This window comes from Sinocyclocheilus anshuiensis, unplaced genomic scaffold, assembly GCF_001515605.1.
Source record: "Sinocyclocheilus anshuiensis isolate Anshui unplaced genomic scaffold, SAMN03320099.WGS_v1.1 scaffold1898, whole genome shotgun sequence".
Lineage (NCBI taxonomy): Eukaryota > Metazoa > Chordata > Actinopteri > Cypriniformes > Cyprinidae > Sinocyclocheilus > Sinocyclocheilus anshuiensis.
In genome coordinates this window covers 148954-163689 of record NW_015547733.1, presented here as the reverse complement: position 1 = coordinate 163689, position 14736 = coordinate 148954, and the positions used below count along the sequence as shown (strand labels likewise).

Sequence of the window (14736 nt, the reverse complement as noted above, 5' to 3'; positions counted from 1 at the left end):
CTAAGTGGTCTACATATATTTATATCATCTGTGGAAGATGTAGGACCATAAAATGTTCCTCCAATCATATCCCTCAGTCCAAGGGCTACGATAGGCTGCCCTACCTGCCTGTCAGCGTATGTATTTGCATTCCTCCGAGTTAGGGCTGGACAATAATTCAATATCAATATATATCGAGATATAATTTTTTTCAATAACAGTGATATGATTTTTAAACACATTTCTGATATTTTGATATACATTACCAGTGTTTCCCATACACTGATTTATTTGCGGAGTTTAACTTCGTTGAATAAACATGAGCACGGCATGTTTCAAAATCAAAACACGGCGCGGGTGTTTTATATGAATGTATCTCTGAAGGGAAAGGACTGTTTTCACAAAAGGTTCGATGGCATTTTCATTTTATCTGATATGAAGCATTCATGAGCGGAACTGCTTTGATTACAGCCATTACTGGAGAAACCGCTAGTTCTACCGCTCTCAAAGCACCTCCTGCTGGCAGACAATCAGTTTGCATTTTCAATAATCAGCCCGTCTCCAGCAACGTTTTTGTTGTTGCTCTTTTTTTTTCTGCAGCAACTCAAGAGCAATTTTCATACTCTTTATACTGGCTAAAGCACATTTGTTTCAATCTATAAGAATAATCATCGTACACTACCAGTCAAATGTTTTTGAATAGTAAGATTTTTAAGTTTTTTTTTTTTTTAGAATTCTCTTCTGCTTGCATTTATTTAATCCAAAGTAGAGCAAAAACAGTAAAATTTTGAAATATGTATACTATTTAAAATAACTGCTTTCTATTTGAATATATTTTAAAATGCAATTTATTGCTGTGATCAAAGCTGAATATTCAGAATCATTACTCCAATCTTCAGTGTCACATGATCCAGAAATCATTCTAATATGCTGATTATCAATATTTAAAACAGTTGAGTACATTTTTTTTTTCAGGATTCTTTGATAAACAGAAAGATCTAAATGTCAGCATTTATCTGAAATAAAAGGCTTTTGTAACATTATACACTATTCCATTAAAAAGCTTGGAGTCAGTATAATTTCTTTTTTTTTTGTTAAGAAATTAATACTTTTATTTAGCAAGGATGCTTTAAATTGATCAAAAGTGATGATAAAGACATTTATAATGTTACAAAAGATTTCTATTTCAGATAAATGCTGTTCTTCTGAACTTTCTATTCATCAAAGAAACCTGAAAAAAATTCTACTCCGCTGTTTTCAACATAATAATAAATTATTTTTGAGCAGCAAGTCAAAAATAATTCTCCTGGGACTATTTAAATTTTTTTGTCATGCATTAAGCTGAAAGACTCTATATAATTGTTCTTATTACTTTTGGCCTTGTTATTATTTTTATTATATGTATGTTTTTGTATATTTGTACATATTTATTTATATATATATTTTCAAACAAAATTGTTATATAACTGTTTTGAAATGATATATACGACTGAATTGTGAAATTGAAATGTTCCCTCTTGCCATGAATATAGCCACTGCTGTTGACATGGCGTTAAATCATAAATAAATAAATAAATGAGCAGCAAATCAGAATATTAGAATGATTTCTGAAGGATCATGTGACTGGAGTAATGATGCTAAAAATATAGCTTTGAAATCGCAGGAATAAATTGCATTTTATTTGAAATAGTAAAAATATTTTTAAATGTTACTGTTTTTGCTGTATTTTGGATCAAATAAATGCAGGCTTGGTGAGCAGAAAATAATTCTTTAAAAACATTAAAGGGGTCATATGATGCTTTTTTAAAGATCATTATATAAAGAATATCTCTTTGGTTTTGAGACTTTAGTCTTTGCAACTTCAGGGGTCTTATCTATGCACAATCAGCTTGTAACACTCCAAAGAGAAAGGAAAACTTGAAATCGCATCATATGACCCCTTTAAAAACTTACTGTTCAAAAACTTTTGACTGGTAGTTAGCCTATAGTTTGAAGTTAAAGATATTAATTAGGTGAGTCTGAGATGATTATTTGACAGTGATTTCACATTTCTTATTTGTATGAAGGCTAAATACAAATAAAAGGTAAACATTAATTAGTTTGTGCTGTTTTTTTTAAATAAAATATTATGTGGTTTATATTAGGTGTCATAGACTTGGCAAATTCATTTTCCATAAGTTTATATGCACAGACATCTGTTGTGGGCGTTTCTTGGCAGTGTTTACGAGGCTTTTTAAAAAAAATAGTATTCATATCGATATCGGAATTATATCGATATCGGAATTATATCGTATCGACCGAAATTAAGAAATAAAACAGACAACAGTTTACAGATGTTTTTCAGTGGCAGCAGAACTATGACTAAACTTTTGGGTGAAACTTGTTTACTTTTTTCATACTTTTATTACTTGTGGAAAAACTTGAAACAATTTTAAATAAGTATACAGAATGGCATTGGTTTTGTACATTTAATTTTTGTTTAATGTTATTAATAAAAATGTTGTTCAATTAGCATGTTTTTGTGTTTTGCTTTGGTACCAAAATTGGTACCGAGAACCGTGGATTTTCACTGGTATTGGTACCGAATACTGAAATTTTGGTACCGTGACAACACTAATATAAGTTTTGGCCATATCGTCCAGCCCTACTCCGAGCACTGTTTCAGGTCATCAGTGCATTTCATTACACTATTGCAGACCGAGCGAGAATGGAAAGTGTTATTATTGTAATATTATGCTCTTTGTACTGTAATGTTTTCTCATTGGTGAATGAGACATGAGGGAATCTGACAGCGTTGCATTCAACCCTCCACCATCGCCGTCTCTCATCGTGTCACCGGTTAGCCTCTAGTCTGCCTGTGCGCGTTCTTGTGTTTTGGAGGAGGCGTGGCTTTGGAGAGTGATTATGCAGGAAGGGTGGGATCTTATGCTTTCAAAGCTAGCTTGCTATTGTTAGTGTCTACCTTACCTGACCTCTACCCTACCTTTAATTTTATAACCTAAGTGTACAACAGTTAACAAACCAGAATGTTTACGGTTCACCTATGAAAACTATTAATGGAAGAGTAAAATTATACAATTATTACAAAATTCATCCTGACAAAAAATATTTTTTGCTCTAAGGTGCAATTTTTCATAATATGAACGTAGATCAAATAGATAGACTAGTATCAAATAGAAGTAGATGGAAGGGCAACAAAAAATAGCAGCCTGCCTTTATAAAAACTACAGTAGGCTTATTATTATTATTTATTTATTATTATTCTTTTTTTGGTAAAGTATTAAATTGTATTACTGCCACTGATTCCAATAAATAAATTAACAAATAAAAAAAGAAAGAAAGAAATATACATATACACACACACACAATTTGTCTGCATTTCAATTACAAACCATTATAAAGAAAATATTGTGTAATTCTATGTTGTTCAGGAATAATATCATGTTGGATGTAGTTGTAGACTCTGGTGGTAACATCCCAAACTGTAAAATGAACAAACTTTACAATTAAAATAATAGAAGTTTTGCAAAAAAAAGCATTTATATACAAGTTTATATTATAAAATATACACAAACAAAAACCCATCTGCTGTTTTTGCATCTAAACAAAAACAGCAGATGGGCTGAATGAAAATGCATATTCACTGACAGTAGGTGATGCTTATAGAGAAGCACAAATACAGCGGTTCCCCCTTTACACAAAGCAGCGCTGAGCTTATAAACACTACTTTATTAGGCATCACATAGAGCTAAGATGAAAAGAAAATGGAATTTAAACTTTTCTGAAGACAGTGAGTTCCCTTCAGATATACATTAATTTTACACCCAGTTCTTTGAGCTTAGGAAAGTTAAACAGTTGAAACATTATTTTAAATTTCTTCTTTTGTGTCCTGCAGAACAAGGTCTGGTTTGGAACACTTGGAATGACATAAGGGTGAGTAAATGATGACCTCTGTGAAGTTGGCACCCCATTAAAAGAAATAATCACCAAAACTATGCCATTCGTTTGTGCTACGTTTGTGCCGCCATCATTTTTGCTCATGCAGATAAGAGTAATGCATCATCCGAAACTGTAAAGGGTCTACTTTTATTTGTATACATTCACAATATCAACAAGACGTTGTGCTTTTGTGAAAGAAAGAACAGGGTGCGCTTTCTGCCGTAAACTGGAGCACGTCACAAAAATCAAGCGTGGCGAAACTCATAGGCTACTTGCCTTACAGACATGAGAAATATATGTACTGGAAGCTCAAAATGTCTACTCTAAAATAAACCAATTCAAATCTAAAACAAGTTCTCTCTGATTATGTAATCCGTGTTGCATTTCTCTCTGAAGGCACGTCACTGTTCTGCAGAGATGGCGAGTCAACATTGTCAACTTCACCTTTGCAGCCAACACACTGACTGAGAAAACACTAGTTTATTAATAAATAATTAAAATATCTCCTTGCTATTTTTCCCAACACATAGTCATTACATTTGCCTGTGCTTTGTGGCAAGCTTTATATATTTAGGCTATATATTAAAGGATCATTATTGTTCAGTTCCCCACTCCCCAGTATATATTTAATTAAATTCATTAATAAAAATGTACGATTACTTGACTAATTGCATGTTTAGTCGACTACTAGTCAAGCCGACTAGAAAAATCTTTAGTCGGATGCAGCCCTACAAAATCTGTCAAAAGTTTCCTCTACAAAAGCGAGGCCTAAATGTTTTCCAAGGTGCCACTTAACCAAACGCGTCTAGGCAAAACAATGAGAGAATAAGGCAAAGCTGTTTAGACACTTTCATGCTTTCAAAGATACTCACCCACGCACATGCAAGGACTCATGCATACTCACACACATAATTATCTTCACACACACACATGCTGGCTTTTCATATTTTATGGTGACTTTCCATAGACAAAATGATTTTTATATTGTACAAACTGTACATTCTATCCCCTAACCCTATCCTTACCCCTACCCCTAAACCTAACCCTCACAGGAAACATTTTGCCTACGATTTTTACCCAGATAGCACACGTATGTCTGCAAGATGTCTGTTAAAGATCACTTCATCTGGAAAGCATCTGCTGTGTACAAACATCTGATAGACGTCTTTAAGATGTCAGTTTTACATACATTCTAAATCATAAACATCTTAAAGACATCTAAATAGGGTTGGGCATCGTTTGGGTTTTTTCCGATACCGGTGCCAAATCGATACTTTTAAAACAGTTCCGTGCCTAAACGGTGCCTGAACTGATACTTAAAAAAAATAAAGAAATAAAAAAAGTTACCCAAAATAGGATGGATTGGCCATTATTGAGCGCAATAAACACATTTAATGCCCGTTTCATTCATACTGGATGCCAGATGGCGTCCTCGCACAGAAACTCCACACGAGTATCACAGAAGGAAAAGGACTCAGGAAATCCCTAATATGGACAAAGGCATTGCTATTGCTATCTTTGGTATTTTCATCATAATTAAGTATATTTATAATCCATTGCTAATCGACATAGCCTTTTTACCATATGCTTTTTACAGTATAGAACGGTATCTACCTGTTGCCATCAGGGCAAGTGTAATTGCTGCATTCACGAGCTCCTCGGATGCTCTCATTTCCCGAGTTGTGCTTTTAAGTCGGAATGTGAAAACAAGATGGACACTCACGTTACTACAAAGATGTTTTGGATTTGTATTATTAGAGCTTTCCGACTTGCGTTCGTGAATTTTCTCAGTCGGGAAATTATTCCTATCCTTACGTCCGTTTCGGAGAACCAGAGAACAAATATTTCAATCAATCGCTCAAGCATTGGTGGCACCGAAATGAGGCACCGAAATCTGCGTTCTGATTCGGTTCTAGTACATACCAGTTACATAGGTTACACTACTGCAAGACACTATTGCAGACCGGCACCGGGTTTCGGTACCCAACCCTACTTCTAAACGTCTATTTGACATCTGATAGGAAACGTCCTATAGACGTATCGCAGATGAGTAAACAGAGGTTAAATAGACGTCTCTGTGATATACGTGAGCTATCAGGGTAAGCGGGTTTTTTTTTTTATGGGGACCACAAAATGTCCCCACAACATTTTCTTTTTAAATCAGGTTTTACCAAATGTCCCCACAACATTGGGTTTATCCGGACCGCACACACAAGGTGAAATCAGATATTTCACCACAAATTCTATATTGGCTAATTTAAGACTTTCCACTTTGATCAACTTTCTACATAGACATGTAACAAGAAGGAACAGGCTTTTGTGAATAATACTAATGAATCCAAGAAATAGAATATGAGATCACATGACTCACGTGTGATAAAAGGTTGCTGTTTTTGCACTGAAATTAACAGGCTTGTTTAAAAGCTCTAAGAAGTCAAAATGAAGAGAAAAGCACCTTGTAGACAACAGACTCAGTGATACAGTACAAGCAGAAACCATAGTGACAGCAGAGACGACCTCGTGAGTGAATGACAGTCATATATAATGAATAGTTGTGAATCCTAGCAACAGGAATAAAATGATTAAGTGTCTCTTCATCTATGCTTGGAGAATGTATCCATCCATTCTGAACCACAATCACTTCAAGAGGCCTCAACAGTAGTCCAAGACGGTCTGACGCTTCAAAAATTCCTCCATTTCTCTAATCAGACAGAAAAGGGCCAGACTAGAAGAAGACACCAAATGATAAAGCTCATTAAAGGGATAGTTCACCCAAAAATGAAAATTTGATGTTTATCTGCTTACCCCCAGTGCATCCAAGATGTAGGTGACTTTGTTTCTTCAGTAGAACACATATGATGATTTTTAACTTTAACCGCTGCAGTCTATCAGTCGTATAATGCATGGCAATGTAACAAAATCTATGAGAGTAAAAAAAACATGAACAGACAAATCCAAATTAAACCCTGCGGCTCGTGACGACACATTGATGTCCTAAGACACGAAACGATCGGTTTGTGCCAGAAACCGAACAGTATTTATATACTTTTTTACCTCTAATACACCACTATGTCCAACTGTCTTTGGGCGCGCGCACGGCATCCGGTGCGTGAGGTGTGTACGGCTCTGGCGTAGTTTACGTTAATGGGTGTGTTGATATCCAGCCGAAGAGCAATCAACCATAACTTCAGGCGAGCAGGCTCAGAAGTTGGGAATACGTGGAAAGTCACCACTCCCGAATGAATTCGCGCGAGAGAACGTAATCTTTTAGTTTTAAGTCGGTTTGAACAATCCGGATAAGCGCAAGTAAGTACCATTTTGATTAGCCGTCGTATCTACAATGACTGTGCACTGTGTAAACAATGAGTGACGTATACGCACGAAGAGATCACTTCTGGCGCTTGCGCAAACTATGCCAGAGCGCGTACACACCTCACGCACCGGATGCCGCGCGCGCGCCCAAAGATAGTTGGACATAGTGGTGTATTAGAGGTCTATATGATTCTTACAAGATTTTATATCTAACAAATGGACTTTTGTTGCACGCATATAATAATTATCCTGTGAATTTATAAATATCCCTCAAAACAGAACGGATCTGAAAGATTCACCTTGAAAGTGGATCAGCTGATTTAAAATGGAGGAAAGAGTAGAGAACATCACAATGATATTTATCTCATATACTGCTTTCATTGCACAATAATTTAAAAAGTCGGTGTTTTACCTTGATTCTCGTCTGCGGCTTATTTGAATTAAGTTAAATGATGCGGCATAAGTCACACCATTATACGCTCAGATTCAGAAATACAGCTTTCTCTCGCCAGATGTTGGAAGCTCCGACATCCCGCATTTTCACCCAAAATATGCGTCCATCCGCTAGATCTATTTCTTCGAGTAATGGAATAAAACCAGACAGCCACGTTTTCGGTTGAAAAACACTAAACGTTTAAAAGAAGACATTTAAAAGACATCAGAGTTCTGCCCGTTTTGGGGATGTAAGTTATTTCAATCTGAAAACCCGCGTTGCAAAACAGATGTTCAATCTCGTAACAGTTAATAACCTAAAAAAACTGACTTAAAACGTCGCTGTTCTTTCGAGTGCAAAAACGGAGAGGAACGCATGATACATTTTGTACCCGCTTCTCATTTCGCATATGCATCCCAAACACATCGCGTCGCTCGTGCTGTCCGCATTCACCGAGTAACGCGTCACTGAAAATAAACCAATTACATTTCAGCGCCGGATTTGATTTACACACCGTTAACCAATGAAAATGCAGGAGTCGCCAGCTGAAGTTTTCAGCGGCCAATCAGCGATGTCGGTGCAGCTGTGTTTGGTTGAGGGATGGGAATATCGCGGTCAGAAGTGATTTTGAAATATAAAACACAATGAAATAAACAACAAAGAGTATAGTTTTGATGCAGCGATAAGATGAATGAAGCATTCTGAAACTTCGAATGAACTCAACCTAAATGATTCACTCGAACGATGCACACTGAGGACATCTGCTGGTTCAAGCGAGTATACAGTCTATGGTAATATCCTGTTTTTATACAGTCTATGGTAATATCCGACATCCGACAACAACCAAACCACTACAATATCGTTCTCACAGGCTTGGTAACGTTACATTAAGACGCGTTAAGCTATACGGGACAGAGCTAATAATAATATTATAACAATATAATATGTCTCCCCTATTAAACTACATCCATGATACATCTGCAAGTAGAAAAAAAAGTTTAGCAATGTTCATAATATAATATATATATATATATATACCACATAAAATTGTAATTAATCACAAAATTAACTCATTACATTAATGATAACACAATTGGGAGTGCAAAAAAAGTATTAATATAAAATATTCAAGTGTAAAATGGCAGAGAATGGTTCACCTTGTAAAACAATGTCATATTCGGTACACTGGATCAAAATGCAGGGATTTATTGTCAGTGAAAACAGATGCATTGATTGAAGCTGCAGTGTTCACACAAATATAATGCAGCATTTCTGAGTCAACATATTAACTGAGAATTATAAGCTGTACTGATGTTTTACACTAGAAACGGATCTGATTTGACAAGACTTCCTTTCTAGTCCAGTAATGTTTATATTATCTTCTCTTGGTTATCTTATTACTAAAATAAATGTTTGGATATGCCATGCTTTAAATGAGACGACAAATTAATAAATAGTTATGACAGGCCCTTCAAAAACAAATAATACAAACACTACAATCGACATGTCAAAACACTTGTATTCAGATACTGTGCGTGTTTCAGAGACGGCTCGAGTCTGTTCATATCTGCTAAGAATCCTTAATCTGCTTAGTCTCCTCTGTTTTTGGTGGAATGATTTTGACATCAAAAGGAAAAAAGAAATCTGTCAGCGCTTTGGCATCTTTTGGGTCCAGAGAGTACTCCTGTGCCAGCTTCTCTGGAGTCCATGTTTTAGGCAGGCGTTTGTGATTGTTCAGGGCAGTTAAAGCTTCCACAAGCGACAGTCTGCCTTTCGGAACATCAGTGACATCACAGAACCCATAGGGGTCGCCCGGTATACTGTACTTTAGCGCCCTGCGTTGCATCTTCTGCTCGACCTTCTTAACTACAGGAACTGCTTCAGCCTGCAGCACACAGAGCACAGAGAGTCAGCCACACCAGTAGAGGGCAGTGCACACCACCTTTTCTAAACTCTGCAATTTAACCCTTTAACTGTCACCCGTCCCCTCTGTGGGATGCCTAAGTTTACTTCACTATATTACAATTAAATCCTAATCTAATCATGACAAACTATATCGTTTGAAAGGTCAAAAATGTTTTTGTTAAAAATGATGTAGGAAAAGTGATAGATTATTTTTTGACAAGAGTGCACCTCAAAAATCTACATCATAACAGGAGTTCTGACCTTTGTCAAAAAAAGTCTTCTTTGTTGCCTTTTTCTCTATCACACTTTAGAAATCATCAGAAATGATATATCAATTGAAAACTTTAAATCTCAAAATTTGAAACCCATTTTAAAATCAAACATTGCATTACCATGAAAATGGTACATCAATATCATGTTACAAAATGTTTTCGTTCATGAATTATAAAAATGTAAGTTTGGATCGTGCACTTTCACGTCTATGCTCAAAAATGTGAGTGACAGTTAAGAGGTTAAAGACATGTCAGCAAACCCAAACACGCAAAATGATTCATAGACAGTAGGGATGTAACGATTCACTCAACTCACGATTCGATTCACGATTTTGATTTCACGAGTCGAGTCACGATTTTTTTTTTTTAACAAAATGAGATTTAAGACAAATTATAAATTAAATGTGTCCTTTTATTATTGCTTGGACAAAATGCTGCACATTTCTTTGTGAAATTGAAATATAACACTATAATAAAATACTAATATAGCACTTGCATATTACTGCTCTTTTGTTGGTTTTGATTGCTTCGATTGTCCTCATTTGTTAGTCGCTTTGGACAAAAGTGTCTGCTAAATGACAAAATTTAAATATAATGTAAATGTAAATAAGAAAACTACATTGAAATTTCTCAACCGATTTGAATCGTCACATATTTGAATCGATTTTCAACCGGCTCGCGGTTAATCGTTACATCCCTAATAGACAGTGTTGGGGAACGTAATACATTACAATATTGCGTTACTCGCTAAAAAAGTAACTAATCGTGCTAGTTACTTTTTATGGAAAGCAATGTGTTACGTTACTTTTGCATTACTTTTTCTCATCTGGGTGGGGCTTGCTTGTTTGTTTTTAATATTAAAAAAAAGTTATATTTCTGGCAAATGTAAAAGCCCTTTCACAAAGTGAAATGAATAAGCCTCAGGCTGAAGGAAATGTAAATTCACGTCTGTACAGTAGGGGGCGCAGCTCACACAAACCTTTCATTCTGGATTGCATGAAGAATAGGACACAAGCAAAGAAAGTTCTACACTACAAACACAAATGTTAAGTTTATCTAAAGTCATTTTTAGTCCAGGTGAATCAGATCATCGAAGGTCAGCAATAGAGACATTGGTTAAAAAAATAGGATTAACAGAGAAAGGATATAAAATGTAATTATTGAAGGTTCCCATTTTACTGTTTTTATTCATTTTGAGGAGTACTGAATCTGTTTTTGTGAGAGTGAGATGAGTAAATGCATGTTCACATTTAGTCTAGAACTACAGAAAGCATCATGTTTACACTGCACACACAACGCCTCTGCACTTACTCCTGATTTCTCTCAACATGGAGACAGGAGAGATGTCAGTCAATAAATGGGAAAACAAATTAACTGGCATTACTTATTTGAAAAAAAGCATTACTTTACTAGTTACTTGAAGAAAGTAATCTGATTACATAACTCACGTTACTTGTAATGCGTTACCCCCAACACTGTTCAAAGACACAGTGTTTCTGAGCCTAGTTTCTAAATTGTCTAAAAAAGAGGCAAGATGAAAAGAAAAAATACCATCTAAACTTTTCTAAAGACAGTAAGTTCCCCTCAGACATACATTCATATAAACTCCTACACCTAAATGAATCGCAATTTGTTTAGCATCTCAACCGATTTGAATCGTCACATATTTGAATCGATTTTCAACCGGCTCGCGGTTAATCGTTACATCCCTAATAGACAGTGTTGGGGAACGTAATACATTACAATATTGCGTTACTCGCTAAAAAAGTAACTAATCGTGCTAGTTACTTTTTATGGAAAGCAATGTGTTACGTTACTTTTGCATTACTTTTTCTCATCTGGGTGGGGCTTGCTTGTTTGTTTTTAATATTAAAAAAAAGTTATATTTCTGGCAAATGTAAAAGCCCTTTCACAAAGTGAAATGAATAAGCCTCAGGCTGAAGGAAATGTAAATTCACGTCTGTACAGTAGGGGGCGCAGCTCACACAAACCTTTCATTCTGGATTGCATGAAGAATAGGACACAAGCAAAGAAAGTTCTACACTACAAACACAAATGTTAAGTTTATCTAAAGTCATTTTTAGTCCAGGTGAATCAGATCATCGAAGGTCAGCAATAGAGACATTGGTTAAAAAAATAGGATTAACAGAGAAAGGATATAAAATGTAATTATTGAAGGTTCCCATTTTACTGTTTTTATTCATTTTGAGGAGTACTGAATCTGTTTTTGTGAGAGTGAGATGAGTAAATGCATGTTCACATTTAGTCTAGAACTACAGAAAGCATCATGTTTACACTGCACACACAACGCCTCTGCACTTACTCCTGATTTCTCTCAACATGGAGACAGGAGAGATGTCAGTCAATAAATGGGAAAACAAATTAACTGGCATTACTTATTTGAAAAAAAGCATTACTTTACTAGTTACTTGAAGAAAGTAATCTGATTACATAACTCACGTTACTTGTAATGCGTTACCCCCAACACTGTTCAAAGACACAGTGTTTCTGAGCCTAGTTTCTAAATTGTCTAAAAAATATGGACTATTTCTTGCCATTTACACTGTCTAAAGCCTCGTACACACCGATTATCGCGCGCGCTTATCGCCGACGTTTTTCGACGCGTCTTTTGAGTTCATACTCAAGCGATTTTCGTTGGCGATGAGCCGCGTGAACGTGCAAATTCACTCCCTGACATTAGATGGCGCTTAATGAAAAACAGAAATACCCCGGTACACATCAAATCCTATTTGATCTGCAATTCCTCTCCATAACAACTCCCTCTTATCTAGATTTTTGTAGTCGCTGTCACGTTTGTCATAAAGCCCTTTGTGTTCAGACACCAATGAGACCAGCAGCTCTACATTCATCTTGCCTCGATGCATCTTCTTGGTCTACTTACTTCCTCTTCGTCTTTAGGTATCAATGTGTGCTCGGCAAGACCGTTTTGTGCTTGAGCGCCACCAAGTCGTGTTTTACTGTAACTTCAGCAGCTCCAGGCACGTGAACAAAAGCGCCAATCTCATTGGTCGGCCAGTTTTTAACGCGGCGCGTCAAACCAAAAAAATGAGCCCGAGGCGTTTTTTAAAAAATGACGCTTTTACGCCTCGCGTTTTGCGCGTCGGTGTGCACACTCACATTGGTGCCCTTTGTTTAGTCACGAGGCGTTAAACGTCGGCGATAATCTCGAGCGATCTTCGTCCCGGTGTGAACAAGCCTTAAGGATTTCATAGAACAGGAGTGATTTCTCACAGCACCTACTGCAGTGAAATCTGTCTGGCACATGCACATTATGTGTGGCATTTCAAAAGCGTAATCAAATACAAAAACGTTCATTAAAAATATTTACCAAAATCTAACTTTTCATTCAAGTAAAACAACTGGAAAGGGAAGGTTTTTCTCTAATACATGTTGGCCACAATTATTAGCCCCCTTTTTGCAACCTAATCTCCTAAAATGCCTGAAGTTGGAGAAAACTTCTTAATTATTGCCCTGATGGTGGAAATGGGAATTTTCAATGCTTTAGCTATTTTCTTTTAGCCAGTTTCTATTTAGTGAAGCTCAACAATCTTTTGCTGCACATCAGAACTATATTCTTTGGGTTTTACTCATTGTGATGGATGATTAAGGGAATTGTTTGGACCCACTGTTTCTATTGAATAGTGCCCGTGCTATTTTTTTTCTATATAACTATGCTGATATTAACCCAACTGAAGAAATATTGCTTTGAAATTGTTGGTGAAATTTGATATGATTTTTTAAAGGGAACTTAATATATCTGAATGAATGTGTCCTGTTGATATCACAGTAATTAGTGCTGACTTTAATTGTTCTGTAGATCAAAAGATCCTAAACTTCAAACCTGAGAAACAGGATCTTTAGACTCCACATAAACGTCCTTGAGCATTGACAGCAGTGGATCGTTCCTCTGTTGAACCTCTTCTGAAATGCTGGTGGCTGGCACAGAAACACATATGTCAGATCATGCAACAAAAAAAAAAAAAACTGTGTAACATGCAGTTTCATATAGGATATAATTCATTGCCAAAAGTATGTGGACAGTGGACAGCTATCCATGGACATCTCTGGATCTACAAGCAACAGAGACCAAGATAATGAAGGCATTGAAATTGTAATTGGGCCCCCTGGACGTGCGAGCATAGGCAAGTGCCTAGATGCCCATGCATAAATCTGGGAAAATCAATTTTTTGACATTTCGCAAGACAATCGAAGTGGATATTTTTACGCTTAACGTTGCTTTTTTGTAAATAAAATTAATTAATTTAGATGTTACCACATGAAGCGCATTTTTAGAATAATGTTAAATAAAATATGTAGACCGGGGGGCCTATAACAGATGTTTGTGTATTATTGTTGTTGAAGGATCCTCCTGCTATTGCTAAAATAACAATCCAGGGCTGTACAGTGCGACATATATACGTGCTACGAAAAAACTGGTCTGTGCGATGAATAAATTTACCACTGTAGCACGCGTGCGATACAGTTTTGCATGTTCATAACACAGCCACTTAATAGTGAGAAGTGATTTCGTTGTGCTTGTTTGTGTGTGTGAGGTTGATTATACTTGGTAGTTAGGGGTGTGCGATATGACGATTTTTGATCGTGGACGATTAAAATGTCTCCACGATCTGCTTTTGAAGAAATATCGTTGTATCGTGCTACAGCGCACATTCTATCGGCTGCACTTCTGGCGCCTTCCTCCGTCTCAATATAATGTAGAATGCCACATGCATTCACATCAGTGTTAGCTCAGCGGTAGAATTACTCTCACGGGACACTGCACTTATGCGCAATCACAAAACTACATTATTTCCATCTGCTTTAAAACAATACCGATTAAACATTTAATTCACGTGCTGTTCTGCATGCGCTTTT

General features: G+C 36.3%; 1 protein-coding gene across 1 annotated transcript in view; it reads right to left on the bottom strand.

Moving 5' to 3' along the window:
• Window positions 1-8797: 8797 nt before the first annotated feature.
• Window positions 8798-14736, bottom strand: part of LOC107704352 (NADH dehydrogenase [ubiquinone] 1 alpha subcomplex assembly factor 4-like) — a 7148-nt gene continuing 1209 nt past the window's right edge. The window contains exons 2-3 of the mRNA XM_016507253.1: window positions 13703-13797; window positions 8798-9548 (exon numbers count right to left, since the gene is read on the bottom strand). Coding sequence (XP_016362739.1) covers window positions 9234-9548; window positions 13703-13797 — 410 coding nt within the window. The 3' untranslated portion in view covers window positions 8798-9233. The remainder of the gene's footprint in view (window positions 9549-13702; window positions 13798-14736) is intronic.